At 42.1% G+C, this 27,606-nt stretch overlaps 2 protein-coding genes across 5 annotated transcripts in view; one reads left to right on the forward strand and one right to left on the reverse strand.

The window, feature by feature from the left end:
• Positions 1-4,130: 4,130 nt before the first annotated feature.
• LOC124123854 (cytochrome P450 2B19-like) lies at positions 4,131-16,724 on the forward strand. The gene is made up of 8 exons (XM_046487040.2): positions 4,131-4,589; positions 6,468-6,693; positions 7,998-8,124; positions 8,960-9,119; positions 10,848-10,984; positions 12,965-13,061; positions 14,932-15,138; positions 15,647-16,724. The coding sequence occupies exons 1-8, from the start codon at positions 4,220-4,222 to the stop codon at positions 15,823-15,825; spliced, it is 1,503 nt and encodes a 500-aa protein (XP_046342996.2). The 5' UTR covers positions 4,131-4,219; the 3' UTR covers positions 15,826-16,724.
• A 5,836-nt stretch (positions 16,725-22,560) lies between these two features.
• Positions 22,561-27,606, reverse strand: part of LOC124123857 (fibrous sheath-interacting protein 1-like) — a 28,628-nt gene continuing 23,582 nt past the window's right edge. For all 4 annotated transcript variants that reach the window (XM_048403333.1, XM_048403332.1, XM_048403334.1 and 1 more), the window contains 2 exons: positions 26,461-26,654; positions 22,561-25,526 (listed from right to left, as the gene is read on the reverse strand). In XM_048403333.1, the coding sequence (XP_048259290.1) occupies positions 25,042-25,526; positions 26,461-26,654 (679 nt within the window). In that variant the 3' untranslated portion in view covers positions 22,561-25,041. The remainder of the gene's footprint in view (positions 25,527-26,460; positions 26,655-27,606) is intronic.

The raw sequence follows: 27,606 nt of genomic DNA on the forward strand, positions 1-27,606 counted from the left end.
AAATCATTCTTCTGGCCAAGACTCCTGCTGGACAAATGCTCGTACAAGCACGAGGACATTATTACCATCATTCCTGAACGAAAGAAGATTGAAGGCACTGCTTCCCACTTCAGTGTTGAAATTTTTTACTGGGAAGCTATTACAGATAAGATAAAACAAGAAACAATAAACAACCTGTAGTTTCTGGGTGAATGAAAGGCATCATTTAATTCTGGCACTAATCAAATAATCATAGATACAAGTGAATTGTACTTTTAAGGAAATTATAATTCACCCATTCAGACCGTTTATTTCAGTATTTGCGAATACAATTGCAAAAGAATTCGGCTTCAACAGGAAATCTTCTGACGAGTTTTTTCTCCAGATTATGTTGATTTTTGACATGGATAAAGTTGGTTACTATGTTGTTGCTTATTGACAAAAACTGTCATATGACTATTTAGTGTAAGTTTAAATCAATTTAAATTCTTTGTAATTCTAGGGATTAACCCAAAAAGCAAAAGTAATTGTCTTTGTCGTTACTTTCGTCTGTGCTGTTACCTACCAGTATCCTACATTCAGATTACATAGAAGAACATTCAGTTTATAACATCCATATGATCAGATACTGTTAAATAAGCAAAACATTTTCTTATTTGTCAGAGTTCAAAACTTTGAACTTCTGAACAGGATAGTTGACTGCAAACATAAGTTTGTCCGTCCTGTTACTTTCAATTGTCCGTCCTGTTACCGACCGGTTTCTATAGTTCAGATTACATACAAGAATATTCAGTTAATTACACCTTATATGTTCAGGTGTAATCAATTGCACATACTTTTTTTTGTATTTGTCAGATATTTCAAAATCTTGAACTCCTGAACGTTATAGTTATCTGCAATCAAAGCCGATTGTCCGTCCTGTTACTTTCAATTGTCCGTCCTGTTACTACGTTGTCTGTCCTGTTACCGGCACTTAAAATAGAAATATACTGATTATGTTTTTATTTTTTTTTCAGAAGAACATATTTGAATTCAAACATATATCATATAATGAAGTATATGTGTCAAATAAATGATGCAATAATCAGGGTATGTTTGTCATATTGGATTTGAATGAATTCAAATGTTTTCATTTGACTCAAAGCTGAACAAATCTGTCCATAAAATAATGTATCCAATCTCTTTTTAATTCGTCTCATTGAAATATTAAAGAATACATTTAAAAACAAGAACTGACATGATTTGTGTTGAACTTTGAAAAATATTGTTGCAGAAAATATAATTGTTAACATGGTATCAGGACAGACATATGTTTCCTATTCAGTGTTAATTAATTATCATAATTAGGACATCATTGATTATTAAGGTGTCATTTTGCTTAACATTGTTACTCAGAAGTTACTTTGTGTACTGAGTCAATGAAAAAGGTATTTTACAAAAGACAATTTTGATGTTTTTGCTTAGTTGAAATTCTGCCATTTTTTTAGAATGACCCATATAGGTTGCTGAGGACGTATTTAGTCCCCTCTTAGGACTTATAGGTTGCTGAGGACATATTTTCTCGCCTCTTACGACACATATAGGTTGCTGGGGACGTATATACTCGCCTTTTACGACACGTATAGGCTGCTGAGGACGTATTTAGTCGCCTCTTACGACACATATAGATTGCTGAAGACGTATTTTCTCGCCTCTTACGACACATATAAGTTGCTGGGGACGTATATACTCGCCTTTTACGACACGTATAGGCTGCATAGGACGTATTTAGTCGCCTCTTATGACATATATAGGTTGCTGAAGACGTATTTAGTCGCCTCTTATGACATATATATGTTGCTGGGTACGTATTTCCTCCCCTCTTAGGACACATAGGTTGCCGAGGACGTATTTACTCGCCCCTAGAGACACATATATGTTGCTGAGGACGTATTTAGTCGCCTCTTAGGGCGAGTATTTGTTGCTGAGGACGTATTTACTCGCCTCTTACGACACATATAGGTTGCTTGAGACGTATTTACTCACCTCTCAGGACACATATCGGTTGCTGAGGACATATTTAGTCGCCTCTCATGACACATATAGGTTGCTGTGGGCATATATACTCGCCTCTTACGACACATATTGGTTGCTGGGGACTTATTTACTCGCCTCTTCCGACACATATAGGTTGCTGGGGAAATATTTTCTTGCCTCTTACGACACATATAGATTGCTGTGGACGTATATACTCGCCTCTTACGACATACATAGATTGCTGAGGACGTATTTACTCGCCTCTTACGACACAAAAAGGTTGCTGAGGAACGTATTTAGTCCATTCTTAGGGCGAGTATGGGTTGCTGAGGACGTATTTAGTCGCCTCTTACGACACATATAGGTTGCTGGGGACGTATTTACTCGCCTCTTAGGGGACATATCGGTTGCTGAGGACGTATTTAGTCGCCTCTTACGACACATAGGTTGCTGGGGACATATTTACTCGCCTCTTACGACACATATAGGTTGCAGGGGACGTATGTACGTGCCTCTTGGGACACATATAGGTTGCTGAGGACGTATTTAGTCGGCTCTAACGAAACATATAGGTTGCTGGGGACGTATATACTCGCCTTTAACGACATACATAGTTTGCTAGGGACGTACTTATTCGCCTTTTACGACACATATAAATTTCTTGGGACGTATTTACTCGCCTCTTTCGACACATATTGATTGCTGGGGACATATTTACTCGCCCTTACGACACATATAGGTTGCTGTGGGCATATATACTCGCCTTTTACGACACATATTGATTGCTGGGGACGTATTTATTCGCTTCTTACGACACATATAGATTGCTGGGGACGTATTTACTCGCCTTTTACGACACATATAGGTTACTGAGGACGTATTTAGTCGCTTTTTACGACACATATAGGTTGCTTGGAACATATTTACTCACCTCTCAGGACACATATCGGTTGCTGAGGACGTATTTAGTCGCCTCTCATGACAGATATAGGTTGCTGTGGGCATATATACTCGCCTCTTACGACACATATTGGTTGCTGGGGACTTATTTACTCGCCTCTTACGACACATATAGGTTGCTGGGGAAATATTTACTTGCCTCTTACGACACATATAGATTGCTGAGGACGTATTTACTCGCCTCTTACGACACAAATAGGTTGCTGAGGACGTATTCAGTCGCCTCTTAGGACTTATAGGTTGTTGAGGACATATATTTTCTCCCCTGTTACGACACATATAGGTTGCTGGGGACGTATATACTCGCCTTTTACGACACGTATAGGCTGCTGAGGACGTATTTAGTCGCCTCTTAGGACACATATAGATTGCTGAGGACGTATTTCCTCGCCTCTTACGACACATATAAGTTGCTGGGGACGTATATACTCGCCTTTTACGACACGTATAGGCTGCTGAGGACGTATTTACTAGCCTCTTAGGACATATATAGGTTGCTGAGGACATATTTAGTCGGCTCTAACGAAACATATAGGTTGCTGGGGACCTATATACTCGCCTTTTACGACATATATAGTTTGCTAGGGACGTATTTACTCGCCTCTTACGACACAAATAGGTTGCTGAGGAACGTATTTAGTCGCCTCTTAGGGCGAGTATTGGTTGTTGAGGACGTATTTTCTCGACTCTTACGACATATATAGACTGCTGGGGACGTATTTACTCGCCTCTTACGACACATATAGATTGCTGGGGACGTATTTACTCGCCTCTTAGGACACATATAGATTGCTGGGGACGTATTTACTCGCCTCCTAGGACACATATAGATTGCTGGGGACGTATTTTGTAGCCTCTTACGACAAGTATGGGTTAATGGGACATATATTCTTACCCTGAATCCCTATAGTTGTTAACAGTAGTTACGTTTCAATACCGAAGGCTATAAAGCGAAAATGATACATATACTTACCGCCACGAAAATGTTGATGTAAAAGATATTGATATGCATATCTATAAAACTCCTCAGACTATGGGAACTTTACTACGCACGGCCCTACATTACATGACCCCGAACAACCTGTCTCACAATTTCCACACTAAACCAACTCACGGAAAAAGACGACGATAGCCGACTGGTTGTTTCAACTGACTAAACACTGAGGATCACACAAACGTGAACGAGGTCAGATGACGACGGTGTGACCCAGTTCTGACACCTGCCTGGTACAAATCCGTCGTAATCACAACTCGAGTGAGCTGAATGAAAATGGCGACCGTGCTCCTCGAATTTATAGACCTACACACTCTCCTGGTGTCACTGGTGGTGTTAGCTGTGTCATATTACCTGTTCTGTTCCTCGTCACACGAGCTACCCCCGGGGCCTCGAGCCTGGCCAGTTATAGGTAATCTATTGGACATTGGGAAGCATGGACGAACCAAAGTGCATTTGTATTATGCGGAGATGCAGAAAAAGTATGGGAACGTGTACAGGATATATTTCGGGAGTTCCATGATGACAGTTGTGAATGGCTATGGGCCCGTGCATGAGGTGTTGGTGAAGCAAGGGGGCTTGTTCAGCTACCGTCCGATTTGGTTGTACGGTCCGCAACAAGCAACAAAGAAAGGGAGAGGTAAGCATTTCCGGATTGGGGATCTGTAACTGGCGGTCCAGCAGGTAAGCGGAAACGCCGCTACTTGCATACTCTGTATGTGTGTGTACTCGATCACCAAGCGCCAGCTGCTTTTGAAACGTTATAGGATCTAGCGATATGCATGTTGATCCGAATAGTGGCTGTAATATAGCCATGATTGTATATACGATCGATGTAGTGCAGTGCAGCGCGATCAAATATACAGTAAACTACGTTTATAACGAACTGACGGATATAATGAACCTATTTTTCGTCCCAATATTTGCTGTATATATGATGTATATATGATGTATATATGATTAAAACGAACTACGGTTATAGCGAACTAATCTTAGTGGTCCCTTTGTGTTCGTTATAACCGTAGTTTACTGTATTTGGAAAATGCATTATGTTACTTAATTCCCAGGATCGTGGAGTAGTATAGCTGTTAAGACGAATGATTAAATATTCACAGCACACACGCCATGTTGGGAAGAATACTACGACTAATCGACAGTTTGGCAAATCGTGAGATTTAAATTTCGAAAACGTTTGAGAGATGGACCCTGTCATCTCTCTCTATTGCCTGACAGTAAGGTGTGGTAAAAACACATGTGGTTAAAATATACTGGTCTTCATTTGTGAACTGCGTCTTTAACCACTCATGTAATTAACAATTTCATGACAATTGTACCCAGTCGGCATAAACCCAAACGTCTCAAGTTTCAATGTAAAATTAGATGGAGTACTTTTGAGTCAAGATATTTAATACATTTTTTTCTGCTATTGTATATATTAATAACATATCTACCCTGCAGTGTATTGTCATTGTGATTAGTGCTATGGTAAATAGTACCAGCTAGCTCGCGCTATGACGTACCAACTGACGCCATGACGAAGAATAAACCCATGATCGCATTCCAGCTTTTCGTGTTATAGATACAATATGAGAACCAAAGGAAGTACATCACATACCCCAAACTGTAACCTTTCTTTGTTTTACACAACAATAAAACCCGGATAACTCGAAGTCCAAGGAATAATCTGACATGTCGAGTTGTCTGTTGTTCGAGACAAACGGAGCGACCTTAAAGGGAGACTCCACTCGTCCACGCTCACTTTAAGTGTAGGTCTAGACGTTGTAATGATTCCGGTGTGTGGAACTGATACGGTGTTCAAAACTGCAAGGCCTGAGAACTCACCCGAGCGGGAGGCGTGACAGTTATATATGTGTGTATGTGTGTGTGTGTGTGTGTGTGTGTGTGTGTGTGTGTGTGTGTGTTTGGTAGGGCGGGGGGGGGGGGGGGGGAGTAGCGACTGCTCATTTATTATTCATTATTCATTCGCAAATTTGAATTCCATTTTCTGGTTCTTCAGTATAACGTTATAAAACATGATAATTGTAGTTATTTGCTTTTGAAGAAACCCCAAACCCCGTGGCCCATTCGTCTAAGGCGCGGCGACTCGCTGTGCAGAGTTGCGTCCCTTGGGCATGCCAGAATACTATGATTGTGGGTTCAAATCCCGGTTCGCCCCGATTATGTTCTAGGTTTGCCAGCACCATACCCGTGCTCGTGTATTTCACCGAAGTGGTAAACGTCTGAGACCTGCATCACTTCGGGCTTTCCTCCCACATTAGGCCGACACATCGCGATATGACTGGAATACTGTTAAAAGCGGCATTAAGCACAACTCACTCACTCATCCAAACCCCGTTTTCATGACGTCCACCCTTATACAATGACAGGCTGTGTTTTAAGTTTCGAACAATGGCATGGGCCAGTCGAAATGTTGTTGAAGTGGATAGGTTAATACTGTATGGTCATAGTATTAATAGCGTATAAAACACAATGACAACAAATGTTGTTTTGTTCACAGGAATCATATGGGGGGACGGAGAAGAATGGCGACAGTTACGTCGAATGACCCTGAGGGCATTGCGTGACCTTGGCGTCGGTAAATCTCCCTTGGAGGAACGTATCACGGAAGAGATACATTGTTTAAAGGATGTTCTTACAGACCTAGACGGACAACCAGTGCAGATCCGAAAAAACTTGACACGATCTGTTGCCAATGTCATATACAGTGTACTGTTTGGTTCAAGGTAGGAACATACTCCAGAACACGTGACATCCGGGGTAGAAGAGATCTTCAGCAACCCATGCTTGCCGTAAAAGGCGACTATGCTTGTCGTAAAAGGCGACTAACGGGATCGGGTGATCAGGCTCGCTGTCTCAGCTCATGCTTGTCATCGTATCCCAATTGCGTCTTCTGATGCTCATGATGTCAATCACTGGATTGTCTGGTCTAGACCCGATTTTTTACAGAGCGCCCTCATATATGGAATATTGCTGAGTGCGGCGTTAAACAACAAACAAACAAACAAACAAACATATTCAAGATACGTAGCTGGATCTTCTCTCTATGTTCTGAGCTTGGAGCTGGGGGGCTGTCGGGTAGCCTAGTGGTTAAAGCGTTCGCTCGTCACGCCGAAGACCCGGGTTCGATTCCCAAAATGGGTACAATGTGTGAAGCCCATTTCTGGTGTCCCCCGCCGTGATATTGCTGGGATATTGCTAAAAGCGGCGTAAAACCGCACTCACTCACTCACTCTTTGGAGCTTGGTGACGAGAGCGTACTCTCGTCACGTCGAAGGCTCGTGTTTTATTCCCCACCTGGGTACAACGTGTGAAGCCAATGTGTTCTGTCCCCGCCATGATATGGGTGTTAGACACACTAATACCATGTTTCTTTCTAATTCTGAAGAAATCACTCTAAAACTGTAGATGTGTGATCTTGGGCGCTGAAATATGCTGTCCCAGGATCCGCTGGTTGTGGTTTCGAATCAAAGATTAGCTCCGGTTATGATCCTTGGAATGTCAGCACCATTCCTGTACTTATTGGGTTCCACCAGACTGGTAAACACAGACAGGCGTCACATCAGGCTGACCGTCCACATTCAGCTTCCACGCCCCGACTGAGCTGAAATACTGTAAAAGGGGGCGTTAAACCCATCTTGTACTCTCAATTGTTTAGGAAGTCCTTCACATGTCATTCAATGGTCGGATATCCGTTGGGTTTCAGGGTAAGAATAAAGTTCCCCAGCAAGCTATGCTTGTTGTAATAGACGAGTGCATGGATCCGGTGGTGGGGCTCGGTGACCTGGTTGATTGCATCGCATCCCTTTTGCGTGGTTCCATGTTTATGATGTAAGTCACTGGATTGTGTGGTCCACAGCCCGCCGTCACATAGCTTGAATAGTGCCAAGTGCAGCGTTAAACAACAAACAAACAAATAAATCACTGGTCGAAAAGAAAAAACTTCATAAAAAACTACTGTTATTCAAATATGTATCATCCCTGTAATGCAGTGAAGTGTCCTCACACCAATGCTCTGTTCTATGTCTAGATTTGAGTATGATGATCCGACGTTCAAGTCTCTCATAGACGCCACAGACAACTTGTTCCGTACGCAGGGTGCAACGTCGGCCATCAATGCTATTCCATCCCTTAGGTTCCTCCCATTCTTCGGAAAGGTAAGACATCTCACCTGTGCACATGTTGCCTCTCTTTCTGCCCTCCGTCTCCTCCAATACTTAAAGGTAGGACCTCCCACCCGACATACTTTTCTCCCTGCTTGCTCTCCGTCTCCTCCCACACGTCAGAAAGGTAAGACATACTTTTCTCCCTGTTCGCCCTCCGTCTCCTCCCACACGTCAGAAAGGTAAGACATACTTTTCTCTCTGCTTGCCCTCAGTCTCCTCCCACACGTCAGAAAGGTAAGACATACTTTTCTCCCTGTTCGCCCTCCGTCTCCTACAATACTTCAGAAAGGTAAGACATACTTATCTCTCTGTTTGCCCTCCGTCTCCTACAATACTTCAGAAAGGTAAGACATACTTATCTCTCTGTTTGCCCTCCGTCTCCTACAATACTTCAGAAAGGTAAGACATACTTATCACTCTGTTTGACCCCCGTCTCCTCCCACACGTCAGAAAGGTAAGACATACTTATCTCTCTGTTTGCCCCCGTCTCTTCATGCACGTCAGAAAGGTAAGACATACTTATTCTCTCTGTTTGCCCTCCGTCTCCTCCAATACTTCAGAGCACTTTGCTCTCTGATTGCCTTCCGTTGCCGCGATTTGATTTATAAACCAAAGATGTTGATCTCGGGGACATGTATCTATTCTTTTGTAGCACTGTAATGAAAGTATCAATAATCACATAATACGTACTTCACAACTCTACAAACATGAAGGCTTTACTTTTAAAAGTTCCAAAACGACCGCAACAATTGGCAAACTTGCGTTAACGTTGCTGGAGCAGTATGTCTCATAATTTCCCTTGACATCTTCATCATTTCTACGACAGTTGCTGCGGCCGTACATTGAAGGCTCCAACAAGATCTCTGCGTACGCTGACTCACGCATTGAAGAACATCGACAGACCTATCAGGAAGGCGTTGAACGGGACTATGTCGACACCTTCCTTAAATACGAGGCTGAGAATCCCCACTCCACGGTCTATACAGGTGTGGTCAGCCGAAATGTTCAAACACAAAACAAACGTACCATGTTGTTAACTGTTTGATTGTCATTCTAGAAGTTGGCAAATAAGTAAGAAAAAGGTACAACTTTATTGATAACAACTTCAGGTTTATTGCATATAGCAACGTTTCGATGTAGATTCTTACACCGTTATCAAGCTGGAGTGACAACAACCAAGTGATGCGAGGTATGTATGCATAGCATTGTGATAAGCAGCAGATTAACCTTGACAACAACAGGTACTAGATAACAAGTAGCATACACATAATTGGATGAAGCCAGATGTACAGTAAGAATAACAAATAGCACACGGGTAATGAAGCACATGGTGAGTGAAGCCAGATATACACTAACGATAAGGATTGAGGGGATTATACAGTTGTGATAACTGACAAGCAATCTCATTAAAATCAGATCTAAGTTCTCGCTGCCGCTAAACAAAGATCTGAGGACATCCCATATTACGGGTCACCAGAGCTCCAGATAAGCTTTTGGTGTTGTGGGTATTTTACCCATGCATTTTTAAAATCATTGGGTATCAGTAATTCTATCTGGGTACTCAAATTTCTGTTACCCACTAGTTTTTACACATGTGGGTATTTAAGTTAAATATTTCAAAACACTATTCATCTAGTCCCTGCAAACTGGTTTCGTGTGGGTTCGAGAGCTTTAAAGGACTCAAAAATACCACGATATTTCCACGAGAAAGTGTGATGGCAAATGATCATGATGTAACTGTCATCGTGGAGTTTGGCAAGGTTGACGGAATGCCCGTTTATAATTTCAAAATAAGTTGCTGATTTGCTAATCGAATACGCAGGGTTACTTCACGATATTTTGATGATACGCGCAAGTTTTATTTTTGTAGCGTATCTGTAATGTTCGTTGCGTATTTGATACGCTTGGATTTTATTTTACTGCGTATTTCTACATTTCTGATGCGTATTTTACGCGGATACGCAGCTTATCTGGAGTTCTGGGTCACGTCAGAACGACCTTTCGCGAACTTTGACCGACCACTGAAATGACTAGCAAGAAGTCGACATCAGCCAATTAAAAAGCAGCTTTCTCGAGCTTCACGGCACTCGTTTTAACCTAGCGACTTCCATTTCAGACTACGCTTGAAAAATATGTTGACACAGTTCTCGATTAAAATTTTGAAAACTGAACAAACGAACATTCCGGAATGTCTAATATATATATTTGAGATTGTATGGCAGTGCTTCCCACGTACTGTGCAACGCCTCCTCCGTTCAAACGTTTATCCCACGGAAGTGCGAGATAATTTTGACAGACTCAGTCGTACGGGCCGTAACTGTCATTCGTTAACACATTCCGACTGTCACTTTCATAATCTGGTAAGCGACGCTTTGATTGGTCGGATGAAAGGTCGCTCTGACGTGACCCGTAATGGGATGTCCTCAGAGCTTTGTTTAGCGATAGCGAGAACAAAGATCTGATTTTAATAAGATTGACTGACAAGCTGATTGGATCCTAATTAAAATAGTCTAAATAGTGAATTGAATTGAATATTCCAAGAAACTACTATGAACGAATCGCCACAGCATCAAACTACTATAATTTCGTCAAGGGTTTCCCCCAGTAGGTAAAGATATTGTAATCGAACTGTTGATGAGGCAGTGGCGCACGTGGTATTGTGTTGTAATATATCGCAGCTGTACACTGCATCATATGACCTATTTTCTCTGCAGCTGGGAACATGACGCGGTGCATCATGGATCTAATCCTCGCGGGGACCGAGACAACTTCCGGAACATTAGATTTCGGAATCCTATACATGATAAAGTACCCGGATGTTCAACACAAGTGCCAGAGAGAAATAGACAGGGTAATAATGCCTCCGATTCTCATGACAATATGTCTGTTCTACTCACCTTTTGATAGGTGAAGGGGCGGTCGGGTAGCCTAGTGGTTAAAGCGTTCGCTCGTCACGCTGAAGACCCGGGTTCGATTCCCGACATGGGTACAATGTGTGAAGCCCATTTCTGGTGTTCCCCGCCGTGATATTGCTGGAATATTGCTAAAAGCGGCGTAAAACCAGACTCACTCACTCACTCACTTTGATAGGGGTATTCTGAGTGTCCAAACAGATAATACATGTATGTGACTGATTGTCTGGCATCTTCCCTAGGCAATGGTTGGTTGGTTTGTTGTTTAACGCCGCACTCCAATATTCCAGCTATATACGGTGGTCTGTAAATAATCGAGTCTGGACCAGACAATCCAGTGATTAATGTCATGCGCATCGATCAACGCAATTGGGATCGATGACATGCATCAACCACGTCAGCGAGCCTGACCACCCGATCCCATCAGTCGCCTTTTACGACAAGCATAGTCACCTTTTACGGCAAGCATCGGTTGCTGAAGACCTATTCTACCCCAGAATCTTCACGGGTCCCGAGACAAGGGAGTTAACTTACTGTAAAAGTCCAGTTTCCACCCTTGCAGAACTAGGTTGGAATTTCGGGGCTCGATCGCAGCGTCTCCAGTGGCTATTACAAGTTATGTCCCTTCTAAGTCCCTCCTATTGACCAATCAGATTCTACCTCTCATATTACCTGCATTTGCTTCAGACAAATCGCGGCGCCCAGTCAAGACGTTAAACCCAATTTCACCTCGCCTCGAAGAGGCGTAAAAAGTCGCTGGTCCATCGGCAATGGAATACTATAGTGCTACAACTATCTCCAGGCAATCAGGGGCGGTCGGGTGGCCTCATGGTTAAAGCGTTCGCTCGTCACGCCGAAGACCCGGGTTCGATTCCCGATATGAGTACAATGTGTGAAGCCCATTTCTGGTGTCCCACGCCATGATATAGCTGGAATATTGCTAAAAGCGGCGTAAAACCCTACTCACTCACTCACTCCAGGCAATCATCTTCCCAAGGCAAGGGCGTTAACTTGTGTGTGGCTGCTTGTACTAATCCGGACTGATGCCGATTTATAGTGCAAGCTCATGAGATACCATGTCGCAGTTTAACACGAATACCTCACTCAGACACAGTATACTGACTCCGAGTCGACCAGTACTTGTTTTAGCCCCTTAATGCCGAGCGCCAGACAGGGTAACAAATACCATCTTTTAACGTCTTTTGGTATGACTCGGCCGGGGATCGAGCCCCGGACCTTCCGCGCTCCGGGCGGACGCTCTACCACTAGACCACGGAGGCGTCTTACGCCGCTTTGAAGGTTGATGGATAATTGTAGACGAAATTCAAAAATAAGTAGTAGTAGATGTTTACTCTGGTGTGACCCAAGAGCACGGTCATGGAGCTGACACACCAAGAACCTTGGATTTGAACCCAGGACTATTATTATAGTTATTTAAAGTGTATGTTTTATTTCGGTCGTTAAAAATTAAATGCAACACAACTCGACATAAATAAGTTTAGTCAGTTGCCTAATAGATCTCGAAGTCTCAAAGTCTTTAAACCCGTGAACATCCGGGGTAGAAAAGGTCTTCAGCAACCCATCCTTGCCGTAAACGGCACCTATGCTTGTCGTAAAAGGGAACTAACGGGATCGGGTGGTCAGGTTCGCTGACTTGGTTGATGCATGTCATCGTATCCCCATTGCGTAGATTGATGATCATGGTGTCATGATATCAATCACTGAATTATCTGATCCTGACTCGATTATTTACAGACCGCCACCATTTTGCTAGAATATTGCTGAGTGTGCAAACAAAGTAATAAATATAATATGTAGACAAGTGATCAAATGCATGTTTAGATCTAAAGAACTTGATAAAGACTTGACAATTGTTTGGGTTGAAAGAAAGGTAACGTACTGTATGGTGTTGCCTCCAGGTGGTGGGATGCGGGCGGACAGTGCGAGTCTCCGACAGACCTTCCCTCATCTACACTGAAGCCACGATGATGGAGATACAGCGCATGTCGTCTATTGGTCAGTCTCAGATTGTTTTGGAGTTAGCCAAGTTGTTTAGGTGTTCGCTCGTCACACCAAGTACCGGGTTCGAGCCCAACATGGATACGATATATGAAGCAAACATGTTTGTCCCTGCCTTGATATTGCTAGAATATCGCTAAAATTTGCATGAAGCTCACATTTATTTGAATTCTGAAGAACTTGGTAGCTCGTTCCCAGTGTGGACCGCCTCCGTTGTCTAGTGGTAGAGCGTCCGTCCGGAGAGCGGAAGGTCCGGGGTTCGATCCCTAGCAGCGTCATACCAAAAGACGTTAAAATATGGTACTTGTTGTTACCCTGTCTGGCGCTCGGCATTAAGGGACTAAAACAAGGACTGGTCGGCATGTCGTCTCAGTGGGCTAGCAATATGAACACTATAAATTAGTCCAGACTAGTACAACCACGCACAAGCACACGCACACGTCGCTATATAAGTGCGACGTTAAACCCCATTTCACCTCATTATACCCCCGTTTACGAAGTAAATCGGGGGTATACAGCGTTCCGTTCGTCCGTCCTTCCGTCCGAGCTGTTGTACGGCCTATAACTTTTTAACCATGCACCCTAGCTTCACCAAACTTGCTACACACATTTACCACAATGAGTACCTGTGCCTTTTGCTAGTTTGAAGATTCTGAACTTTTTAATTTTTGCCGTTTCCATGGACACATTAAGAAACTTAAACTTTTAGGATGGGTGTTTTGTACGGCCCATATCTTTTTAACTATGCATCCTAGCTTCATCGAGCTTGCTACACACATTTACCACAATGAGTACTTGTGCCTTTTGCTAGTTTGAAGATTCTGATTTTTTTTATTTTTGCCGTTTCCATGGAATCATGGTGAAACATAAATTTTGGTTAGAGTTTTTGTACGATCCATGTTTACAATATCATCTATCCTAGCTTCAGCAAACTTGTTACATTAACCACTTTGATTGTTTTTTATCTTTTATAAGATTCTGAAAGTTTTCTCTTTTGCTGTTTTCATGGAAACATGATGGAACTTAGAAATTTTGATGACTGGTTTTGTAAAGCTAATATATTTTCCAAAATTGTTTCCACACATGTAGATCATCATAAGTATCTGTGCTTTGTGTTAGTTTGAATTTATGAATTCTTTACCATATCTGGCTAGATGGAAATTATTAATTTATTGATTTTCTTATATGATATTGTTCCATTTTTTATGTGTGTGTGTGTGTGTGTGTGTGTGTGGGGGGGGGGGGGGGGGGGGGGGGGGGGGGGGGGGGGGCAATTGTCACTGGAAGGAACTCAATCTTAGTTTGACCAGCGGGGATAACGGGGGTATGTGAGCTCTGCTCACTTCTTTCTTGTTACCATTGTAAAACCAAAACAAGATATCAGTCATGGCTTAATGATAACTTCGAGCGCCATATGACACGGGTTCGATTCCAGACAAGTTTATAATGTTAAAGCCCATACGTAGAGGATTTCTGCATACCTAACACTGTGTAAAACATCACTTACTTTCTCACCAAGATCCTTACGTTGTTAGTGTGTATGATCTTATGCCGCTTTTAACAAAATTCCAACAATATCAGGTTAGGGGAACACAAGAAATGCGCTTTTCACATTGCGGGGAATCGAAAGCGGGTACGTGACGAGCGAACGCCTTAAAAAATAGTCCAAGCCCACCGTCCGTGTTTCAGGAGGTGACAGTAGTTTTGATTAAAGGGTTAGGAATCCTCATGAATAATTCAGAGCTTTTTTGTTTGGTTCTTTTTGTTGTTTTCTTTATAATTTGTGTATTTTTATAATTCAGAGTTAGTATATAGTATGCATGGTCATCATTCTTGACATTATCCTGTACACTTGATCTACTTTCAGCTTCTGCCGCCGTACTCCGCACAAGCCCCTGGGATACCTGGGTAGGGGGATACCGCATCCCCCGGAACACCCTGGTGTACACCAGCATCTACTCCGTGCTGCACGACCCGGAGCTGTGGGGGGACCCCCATATCTTCAAGCCGGAGAGATTCATTACCCCCGAAAGGGAGATAATTTACCCTGGTCCATGGATTCCTTTTGGTGGAGGTCGGTACATCCTCGATTGTCCAGGGCATAATATCTCCATTCTGAAATAATAATACCCTTGATTCCTTCGTTAAGATTCGTTTAGGCTCTGATACGAATGGCATTGTATTTATCGTAATATGATATCGTTGGTCGGTGTAGATTGTGTTGTGTGTGTGCCTCGCCTCTAAGCAACTCTAAGTCGGAATTCCCACGGAAGTGTCCCCATTACTAGATACTTGTTATACTTGTCACAAACGTTTGGTGCATGCGCTTCAGTGGATTTTAAACGATCAATGTATATCATTTTAGATAGATAAGGGGTGGTCGGGTAGCCTTGTGGTTAAAGCGTTCGCTCGTCACGCCGAAGACCCGGGTTTGATTCCCGACATGGGTACAATGTGTGAAGCCCATTTCTGGTGTCCCCTGCCGTGATATTGCTGGAATATTGCTAAAAGCGGCGTAAAACCAAACTCACTCACTCACACTAGATAGTCATACTACTTGCAAACTGTTATGTTCCTGCTAGGTCCTCGGATGTGTGCAGGTGAGATTCTGGCGAGGATGGAGCTGTTTCTGTTCTTCTCCAACTTGCTGCAGAGTTTCCACTTCTCCAAGGTCGGCAACATTGACCCTGACATTGACCCCGAGTTTGGGATGACCATGACCCCAAAGCCATACGAGGTTGAAGTTCTGACTAGACTCTGATGACAAGGCCTATACCTTCAACATCAATGCTGCTTAAGCTGTTCCTTCTGCAATGGCTATTGACTGAGGAGGATTGTGGCCTGAAGAGACCTGTACAATGTTTGTAATTAGGTCATGGTTCATCGACTGGTATGGACACCTGTGACCTATGGCAGCCGTACACGTGATACAAGACTTTCCATTTAAGCCAAACTGCGTTGAAGGGTTAGAGTGTCAATTATTTGTTAAGCCCTAGTCTTGACAATCTGTACAAATTCCAAGTCATTTGACCCAACCCGTTAACTGAATATCGGAGTTCAACTGTATAACTCATAATCAAAAATTACAAACAAATACAGATTTTAAATATATTTCACTAGCCATTCAGGACTAATTCAATGAAACGACTAAATCAAAACATCATTGATTCTAAGCCATGCATTACTGGGCATTAGAAGGCTGCAAACAGAAACGGCTGTGAGTGTCTGGTTTAATTTGTAGAATTACTAACAAACTCAGACAAAAAAATATTTGTTATGGTTCGAATCCTAGTGTTGTCTCGATTAAAAATCTTGATCTAACAGTACGGCCTTCAGACACGGTGCTGCATAACTAAAATAATGTTCTGAATGTTATATATCACAAACAATCAGGGTGCTGACATTGTCCCGTCTTTCCAGGAAAGGGAGTTAACTGGCTTTAGTTTCCACCTTTACTATCAGTTAACTCCCTTGCCACGGGAAGAAGACATTGCCTGGCTCCCACAGGAGATACGGCTTGGGTGTGATCATGCGATTTATTACTTGCCCGTGAAGAGATCACCCGTTTAATAAACATACAGCTGTATTACACATTGTGTAATACCAAAACGCGTGCTTATGTACTCTCTGAACACGTTTCACGAACAAATATTGAAAGCTCTCAACATCCCTTGGCTTATTCAACGACATTGCGTATGGAGTTGATAGATCACTGAGAGGAGCTTATGCACACTCGATGACCCCAGCAACCTTGTTGATAGGCTGACGTCACATGGCATTGTTTCGCCGATGGACCTTGCAACAAAATTCCACAATTTACGTCATCGGGTATTGTGACGTGATTGTAAACTTTGAGGTGCAAGACCCGTTCCACAAGGCGATCGTATTGTAGCGCAACGACAGTCGTTAGTCTAAGTTAAAATATGTGAGTTGCGATTAGCCCTACGATAATTTTGTGGAACGGACGCCTGAATTCTAAAGGTGGACCGTTGTATGGTATTAAATTAATACGTTTCAACTTTTGACGTGTTTGAAGTATTATTCTGTTAAACTCAATTGGACTATGCCGTGGATCGTGTAGGTGTCAGCCTATTCATACTCAACAGTATAATTCTAAAAACGTTATAAATGGCAAGTAATAAATAAAATACTAAACTCGCTCCCGTGTAAAACCAATTTTATGAAACTCGTGAATAGTTGTGGTATCTAACTCGCTTTCGCTCGTCAGATACCACAAATATTTACTCGTTTCATAAAATTGGTAATACACGGGAGCTCGTTTAGTATTCTATATATCTACATTGTAGATATCGCTGCAATGAAATTGTATCACAGTGCTTTGCAGACCATTGTGACGTCACTGGTTGCCATGACGCCACTATCAAATGACATCACTAATGGCTCGCCTTCTGAAGCTGTTAGCAGTACTTTTTACACTAAGACACTGCTTATTACTGTCTACAAATAAAATCTCACACTCGTTCATATATTTGATATCCAAAGACACTTGGGTGAGATTCTCTATTTATTTGACAAAATGGCAGTTTTCTCATATCGCCTGAATCTTGATGTATGTGTGTGTTATCCCTACCTCTACCTTGAGTGCCTAGAAGACATAGATGTAGTGGTGTTCCGGATTTCACAATAACTGTCTGGCTCAACTTTCACAAACTTGGACTTACGACAGGCTTAGCGCTACAGTCGCTTTGTGAAACCAGACCCAGTAACGAAGACATCTGTGAGTCGTATGGGTATTGTTTCAGGTATTTAGCGACTACTATACCAGTGTTCTGTGCATTTAGCAGTTTTATTTGCTTTTAATTATTTTGTTACATTCTGAGCTGGAATGAGTGTTGTTATGATCTTAACGTTAGGGAAATAGCCTTATTGGCACGCATTCACTGAAGACCTTGTTCGATTCACATTTTTGTCATCTTCCCGGAGCAAGGGAGTTAACTGACTGTAAAGACAGTTAACTCCCTTGCCTCGGGAAGATGCAATTTCGTACATGATGTGAAGTCACTCACTCACACACTTACATATCTTCCACAAAAGATATAGTTCATCAAACCTCCACAATCCAAACAGTATTACATAAAAAAAATAAGCTCCCGTAATTTAGAAATTCAGAACTAACGGGTATACACACCTACATATCATTCGTGACCAACTCGTGTTATTCCTGGACAAGCCTTCTTGCAGGTTACGGAAAGGGGCGAGTGGTGACGAATGACCGACAATATATACAAAGGGCCATAACTCTGTATATCATGATACGCTCATCCAAACATTTCTCAATCTGGGCGGTGTTAATGGTCACAGTGCCGGATAAATTGTCAATGTTTTACAGTATTTACAAAACCTGTGTACTTCTGACCATGTGACGTAGTCTATCAACCGACTAGATGTTAGCTGACCCGTGAAGATCCGGGGTAGAATAGGTCTTCAGCAACCCAAGCTTGCCGTAAAAAGGCGACTATGTCGTAAGATGCTCATGATATCAATCACTGGATTGTCTGGTCCAGACTCGATTATTTACAGACCGCCGTCATATAGCTGGAATATTGCTGAGTGCGGCGTTAAACAACAAACAAAAAAACAAATTGAAGATCAATATACTTCTTTAACCTTTACGTGAATGTCACACTGCCGGGATCATTGGCCGAGTTCCATGTATACATTAGAAACCTTTAAATATGACTAGTTTGGGAATGAATCTGCGTGCTGTTATATCAGATGTCCATTCTTGAGCAATCCACTAAACAACTTTTTTCGTGATTTATTTCTGTAATTTGAACGATGATTTGTAACGTTAAATATTTAATGGTTTGTGTATTGTTGTCTTTTAACAAATGTGATATTTGCTGTGTCGTGATTCCGATTATATATATTTATTTAATACAAATATATTTTGTTGATTGCATGCTGCCTTGTTTGACCATTATCTTGTTTTATTATGTTAACATTATGTTACTTGATAACGTAACTTGTGTGAGAGGGGTGTTTTATTTTAGCTAATGTTTAATGATTGAATCGAGGCCATTATAAGTGTATTTCATTTCACTGCATAAAATTAATTTATTTTATCTGGCAAATATCACACTGTAATGTAGAGGCGGCGAGGTAGCCAAGAGGTTAAAGCACTCGCTTGCCACGGGTTCAGCTCCATATATGCATATGTTTTAAGTTCATTAATTGTTGAGGGCCGTCGCATGTTTCATGGTATTGTATGAACATTGCAAAACATTCCACAAAGTCCTCTAATTGTATGACAAATCAGACGTGAAGATACGTTGTTTGTTCGCTGATTTGATTCAATGGGATTTAATATCAATTTATAATCATTCAAAGTGTTGAAAACAAATTAACTGGAGATCGAAGTAAACGTTTATCGGATTCAACCTCAGCAATTTGTGTTATTTGGACCTACACAAAGAGCTTGACTTTTTTTAAATAACGATAGTCATACTCAATATTTGATATTTGTTTGAATTATAACCCGAACTGCAAAACAGTACATTATCATAGGAACGAAACCATCCCTTCATTTATACAGTGATTAATAATCTATAGCGGCAGCGGCCCGTGAAGATCCGGGGTAGAATAGGTCTTCAGCAACCGTTGCTTGCCGTAAAAGGCGACAATGCTTGTCGTAAGACTAACGGGATCGGGTGGTCAGGCTCGCTGACTTGGTTGATACATGTCATCATATCCCAATTGCGTGGATCGATGCTCATGATGTCAATCACTGGATTGTCTGGTCCCGACTCGATTATTTACAGACTGACGTCATATAGCTGGAATATTGCTGAGTGTGGAGTTAAACAACAAACAAACAGAAATTATAAATGTCAGGACTGCCTCAAAAATGGAACCATGACAGCGCTCCACATTCTACTAGTCCTTCAATGACTTGCTGCCACTGACATTACTACATATACTACAAACAATGGTCACTCGAGAAAATCATCTTTTGATGTGTTGATACTTTAATTTACTTCTAATATAAAACCTAATGATATGAGGTGTGCAACGACCAGAACATATATTTTCAAGCACCAACACCCAAAACTATTTTGACATTTTCAACTAAAAACATTATATTGAAACTAAAGGTGCAATTACTAGAGAGTAGAGACCCAGTCGGCAGTGAAACGGTCTCCAAGGCGAGCACATCAAGGAAAATATTTCGATTTTGTTAGGAGAGAAACGCATTGCTGTTAGAATTTAGCGTCTGTGTTGGTGAGGTGCATTGCCAAAGATGTTATATTTCGAGTTGTTGAGCCATGGATTCATGTAACCGATCCGGGGGCACGGCTGGCCCAGTCGTCTAAGGCGCCGCGATTCGCTGTGCAGAGTTGCGTCCCTTGGGCACGCCAGAAACCTATGATTGCGGGTACCAATCCCGGTTCGCCCCAATTATGTTTCTAGGTTTGTCAGCACCATACCCTGCTCGTGGGTTTCACCGAAGTGGTAAACGTCTGAGACCTGCATCACTTCGGGCTTTCCCCCCACATCAAGCTGACACACCGTGATATAACTGGAATACTGTTAAAGCGGTGTTAAACCCAACTCACTCACTCACTAACTGTAACCGATCCAGGGGATCCACAGCTACCTTGTCAGTATTTGTGCAATGTGTTTATTGAAGGTGCTATATGGTCAATCATTTGTTTTCATAAGGCACAGCAATTCATAGCTGTGCACAAATATAACTATCTTTTTTGTGACCCAAGTATCCTATAAATGCCAGAGCCTGGCTTTAAAAGAATAGTGCTATTTGTGTACAGCTTTGGATTGTAGTGTACACTGGTCATCTTGACCCCGGATTGGTCAGATCACAGTGTCCACTGTCATAGCTGTCAACCCCTGGATGTCTAAATGAGTGAGAAGCCAGGATGCAGGGGCTGCAAGCCACGCTGGGTCCAGGGCTAAGGGGGGGGGGGGGGGGGGGGGGGAGCGTAAGGGGGCGAAAACTGGTTTTGAATGATTTTAAGACCATTTTAATTGCCTTAGGGAGCATGTATTCTGAAAAATTATATTTTTATCTACATTTTATATGAATGCGTGAGAATTTCCGACCTTGCGTGTGAGCGTGACATGGGTGATAAATGCGTGAGAGTTGACAGGTATGCACTGTTGGTCGCAAGCGCAGACTACAATGGGTTGGTTACAGCTTTTGTCCTGGCTGATTGTCATCGCTTGGATTGTTACTCATGCTGTCAACCACTGGTTTGCCTTGTCCAGATTGTGTACAACCCGCTGCTAGCTCTGGAATATTGCTGCCTGTGGTCAAAACCAACATTCGTTCTTTTAATGACTTTCATGCTTAGATGAGTTTACATATGTTATCATTAATACACTGAACTGACTTCAAGTATACAATGTATATATGTGTGTACATGTATTCTTATATTGTACCATCCACTTCATAAAATAAATGTTTGATTATACAGATTGTTTATTTATAACATGTTAATGATGTTGTCATTATCACCATCTTGACCATGAACATAATAATAATCAACATCTCACGGGCAGGGGTGATCCAGTAGTGTTAGGATGTAGAGTTATGTCCCTTAGTAAGTCATATCAGCGCCACCTGGAGGTGGGTTTGAATCCCAGATCTACCCCAACAATACACCCAGCTTGTTCTGTTGGTATAAAGGGTGAATTGATACATCGGTTTCTATGCGACAATACGATACACAATATGATACAGTTGCTAAAATATATTACTTGTTACTCATTTGACCTCAGAGTTTGTCAAAACTGTGGTTACAGCTAGCTTTTTCTTTTGAACCTGCTCTGAAATCTTTATGGTAAGAAGTTTTCACTTGATTTGACATAAATACGCGTATCGTGATACATATCGTGACCTATGTATCATGATGCATGTTGCAATGTGACTTTGCTGTATCGTTTCACCCCTCAGACCAAAGTGGTCATACTGTATAAGGTTGCATGACTGGAATACACATCACAATCCATCTCGCTCTGACTCTAACATGCAGAACCCTGTTGGTTTTCTTTGGTTGTCAAAACAACCGAGGACTTCCCTCAAGGATCTGATAGATGAGAGAGAATATTGTGACTCTTTTCAGTTGGTATGGTAATATGATTTTAAATGTAGCTGCCATAACATTTATTTAATCCCTAAGTATTTTAGTATTGCTATGACATTAGGAAATCATAGGCGGATCCAGAGAGGGGTCCCCACACACAAACACTCTTTTCAAAACCAAAGGTAGTATGTTGTAGACAACCCCGCCCCAACTGAGAGAGGATTTTGTTATTGGACCCCTCCCTTTTTAAAATGCTGGATCCGCCCTTGAGGAATGGTTAAGTTTGTCCAAATTTTGAATTTTTGAATTATATGTATTATATTGCATTGTCATTGCCATGATGGGATTCATGTCATCAACACAATGACATCAATCTTGAGTCATGATGTACAAGCCAACGGCCATATACAGTACTATACAAAACAACAGAGAAGCAGTGATAATTTATTTTTGATAACTGTCATTTGATAGATTACATTGTAATCAACATAATTAAAAACAAGGGTATGATTCAATGCATCATCATGTATAACCACCATAAATCTGATATTCAACATTTAATATTAATAATGTGCATATGATTATATTTACAAAACCAAATCCACACCCTCAAGCATGCTTAATGCGTCTTATTATTACCCCCAGTCAATGGACCAGTGTGCACTCGAATTTTATACTCAGCTCCCTGGGGAGTATACAACCCAAGCTGCCATATGAGGTGCAAGGTTAACAGTCACATTTCAATCTCATCCTACCGGGTACCCATTCACTGCTGGGTGAAGAGGGGCATATTTAAAAAAAGTTCATTCTCAGCTCCCTAGGGAGTATACAACCCAATTTGCCATATGAGGCACAAGGTTAACAGTCATATTACAATCTCATCCTACCAGGTACCCATTCAAGGCATATTTTAAACAAAGTTGCTTGCTGTAGGGCCGGGACGAGTCTAAATTTACTTCCCGGGTACCCGCTGTAGGTATCAAGAGGTTGGTACAAACTGTCCGATTGGGAAAAGTTTGACCATAGCTCTGGTAAAATGTGTTTAGATACATGTATGAAACGATCTGGTGTATACACTGAAGTTGACTGAAGTCTTATTTCTATTCAAACATATAAAAGTCAGAAGGAATCGGCGAAGTAGTCAGGAAAAATTGCAAACATTAGTGACTTGTAGTTAAAACATAGAGTTTTAGATACTTTTTGTCATAAAACAATATATCATGTGACTAACCACGGGTCCAGTAGTCCTGTGGGTACCCGGGTCCTACTCATACCCACCCGACCCGAGTACCCGAGTTACCCGTCCCAGCCCTACTCAGGAGACACAACATGTGCACCAGTGTGGGTCAGACCAAGGCCCTAGAAACTCTGATGATGAACAATGATGATGATGATAGTAATTTGGTAAGACATATGTGTCATTTTCATATTAACTACGGGCGGAAATGTGACATTGAACATGAAATCATTTCGATGTGAAACAATATGTTTTTATGTACAATATGAAGAATACTGACAGAAGCATTAAACATGAATACTGATGTATGTAAAGTTTGTATCATCATCAATATAACAAGATCTGCCTCCTGTATTGTGGTCCTGTAGGATCATTGGAAGGATTCATGTTTGTAAATGCTGTATGTAATGTTCCAGAATACAAGAACCAAACTGATCCCAGGGCCACCATGTTTGTTGCTTGGGTTTTGTGAGATGTTTGGTGATCATACCATCGGTTACACTTCCACGAAACATATCACAATACACACGGAAATAACAACAGACAAACAACTGATTTTACATTGAGCATTAAGTCCATTTTGAGGAGCAACCACTTTGTCTTGAAGTGCAACCAGTCAGTCAATCTATAAAAAGTCTATGTTAAAACACAACTTCAATATGTTGAAGAGCAACCAGTCAATCCTGAAGGGCAGCCAGTCAATCCCGAGGGGCAGCCAGTCAATCCTGAAGAGCAACAAGTCAATCCTGAAGGGCAACCAGTCAATCCTGAAGAGCAGCCAGTCAATCCTGAAGAGCAAACAGTCAATCCTGAAGGGCAACCAGTCAATCCTGAAGGGCAACAGTCAATCCTGAAGGGCAACCAGTCAATCCTGAAGGGCAACCAGTCAATCCTGAAGAGCAACTAGTCAATCCTGAAGGGCAGCCAGTCAATCCTGAAGGGCAACTGGTCAATCCTGAAGGGCAACTGGTCAATCCTGAAAGGCAACTAGTCAATCCTGAAAGGCAACTAGTCAATCCTGAAGGGCAACTGGTCAATCCTGAAAGGCAGCCAGTCAATCCTGAAGGGCAGCCAGTCAACCCTAAAGAACAGCCAGTCAATCCTGAAGGGCAACTGGTCAATCCTGAAGGGCAGCCAGTCAATCCTGCAGGGCAGCCAGTCAACCCTAAAGAACAGCCAGTCAATCCTGAAGGGCAACTAGTCATTCCTGAAGGGCAGCCAGTCATTCCTGAAGGGCAGCCAGTCAGTCAATCTATAAAAAGTCTATGTTAAAACACAACTTCAATATGTTGAAGAGCAACCAGTCAATCCTGAAGGGCAGCCAGTCAATCCCGAGGGGCAGCCAGTCAATCCTGAAGAGCAACAAGTCAATCCTGAAGGGCAACTAGTCATTCCTGAAGGGCAGCCAGTCAACACTGAAGGGCAGCCAGTCAATCCTGAAGAGCAACTGGTCATTCCTAAAGAACAGCCAGTCAATCCTGAAGAGCAACTGGTCAATCCTGAAGGGCAGCCAGTCAATCCTGAAGAGCAACTGGTCAATCCTGAAGGGCAGCCAGTCAATCCTGAAGAGCAACTGGTCAATCCTGAAGAGAAGCCAGTTTACTATCCAGTAATATTTATGACTGTAAGACACACACATACAATCACTGGCTCTATAACATACACAAATGCTCCATCATGACTGCAGCAGAGGGGTCACCGTCCGACATTTGCTTGAGGAGAGGTCAGTATTTGACCGGCGGTCACTACTTGGTGGTCGAGGTACAATCATTCCCTCAGTATCTCTGTCCATTACATAATCATCACCGTTCAAATTATTCCTCACAATGTCAATACTATCTCTGCTCAGTGGTCGGTCATGGTTTCGACGATAATGCGTTTCATTTTTGGACACCTGATTGTTCAAACCCTGGCTCACAAGATAAGGGCTTTGGCTAATTTCTGGCAAAATGAGCCGCTTTTCTTCAGGTTCAGAAAAATTACTGAACCTTGACATGTCTGAACTCTGTCTCTCCAGCACAGCACTTGATCTAAGTGTGCTCCTCGAGGAGGTTCGGGAAACAGACTCTATATCCAGGTCATCCTCATGTCCGTTTTCATAAATATCTGACTCTGCTATTGCTTTCCAGGTCTCGGCACGGATTTGTCTTGTCCATGTACCTGGAGGAGATAAGAATTATGTGCAGAACATTTATACATTTCTGTTTGTTTATTGTTTAACGCTGCACTCAGCAATATTCCAGCTATATGACGGCGGTCTGTAAATAATCAAGTCTGGACCAGACAATCCAGTGATTGACATCATGAGCATTGATCAACACAATTGGGATACGATGACATGCATCATCCAAGTCAGTGAGCCTGGCCACCCGATCCAGTTAGTCGCCTTTTACGACAAGCATGGGTTGCTGAAGACCTATTCTACCCCAGATATTCACGGGTCTATTTATACATTAAAATGCACAGAAAAATAAACATTTACAAACAAGATAGACTGACAGAATGGAAGCAGTGCATGTTGGCCTGCTTATTTGATACTGAATCACCTGTGAGACCAAGAGTTCACGTCCAAATAATGAATCATATTTTGGGTATGTGCAGAATGCCTCCAAATACCATGTGACCAACCTTGAGATAAGGAACATCATGAGTAAAAAATCACATTTTGATTCTTCATTATATATTGAAACTGAAGCATCATCGGAACACAAAAATAATATTCACAAGCTTCAATTCATATTTCTAATAGAGATATATGACATCACACATGGCAATCTTCACTCATAACACAATTGTATCCTAGCATCGACAAGGTCCTTTTTCTCCTGGTGGGACACAAATATTGTTTCATCCTAACCAAAATGTATTACATATATACTTGAGGATCAAGAGCTGGGATGCCAGCATCGCTTGTTCAGCAACCTTACAGGTCAACTTGTGTCGGTACCCATGTGTTCACCTGGTGACTTGGGCAAAGTGCAACCCCCATTTCTTAAAAACCTGACATGACCCATCACTGACTTCACTAGCGACTAGTTATCACCTCCAAACCTCCAGTGACAGCTACATGACTGGTACAACACTGTCAACATACCTGCTTCCCTGCCACCTTCTCTCCTCTCCTCCATCTCCTCCTCCTCTGTATCCTCCTCTCCATCCTCGTCCTCCTGGAGAGCCTCCAGGTGGGAGCTGAGTGGGAAGTGAGCCTCCGCCAGCAGCCTCTGCAGAACCTCGTCCGTTAGGTGTGGGGGGTTTTGCAGGACGCTCACCACTGACGATACTTCCGACCTGGGCAGCATTGAAAATCATACTATTAATTATTGCATATTTATGCACAATATCAATGGACTAAAGCATGCTCATTGTGTACAAATTTATTGCCCGAAGGATGAGTGTGTATTCAAATGCTCAAAGGATGAGTGTGTATTCAAACGCTCAAAGGATGAGTGTGTATTCAAACTGCATTCTCAGCTCCCTGGGGAGTACACAACCTAAGGTTTGCATTCTTATTACCTTCTCACCCTACAGTGTGCCCATTGGTGAACCAGGATACAGGTCAAACAGAATCACTGGCCAAGAGCTACAACATATTGCTATCTGCATAGTCAGAACTGATTTGTGTAAAAGAAATGGTTTGTTGTTTAACACTGCACTCAGCAATATTCCAGCTATATGACGGCGGTCTGTAAATAATCGAGTCTGGACCAGACAATCCAGTGATTAATACCATAAGCATCGATCCACGCAATAGGGATACGATGACATGCATCAACCAAGTCAGCGAGCCTGACCACCCAATCCCGTTCTTGGCCTCTTACGACAAGCATAGTTTCCTTTTACGGCAAGCATGGGTTGCTGAAGACCTATTCTACCCCGGATCTTCATGGGTCTTATATATCAAGAGGGAAGTGGCAAGAACTAAATCTATTTTTGGTGTCCTGTAAATTTTGAAATGCATTGACTAAATAAATAACCAATAGAATCTTACAGCAATAGCAGGCTTTATCATGTCAGCGATAGTCAGTTATAGCAACTGTCTTCAAATATGGACAATCATCCAATTTCATCCCTAGCACTACATTTTTTTTGTGAAACAGGTCTCCGTCTGATAAATGTCATTGTACAATTATGGATCCAAGCTCAAGCTATCAAGTACACTGAGAACTGGAGTGCGTGAGTGAGTAAGTATGGTTTAACGCTGCTTTTAGCAATATTCCAGCAATATCACGGCAGGCGACAC

The sequence above is a fragment of the Haliotis rufescens genome, unplaced genomic scaffold, assembly GCF_023055435.1.
Source record: "Haliotis rufescens isolate VD_foot unplaced genomic scaffold, xgHalRufe1.0.p SCAF_3, whole genome shotgun sequence".
Classification (NCBI taxonomy): domain Eukaryota; kingdom Metazoa; phylum Mollusca; class Gastropoda; order Lepetellida; family Haliotidae; genus Haliotis; species Haliotis rufescens.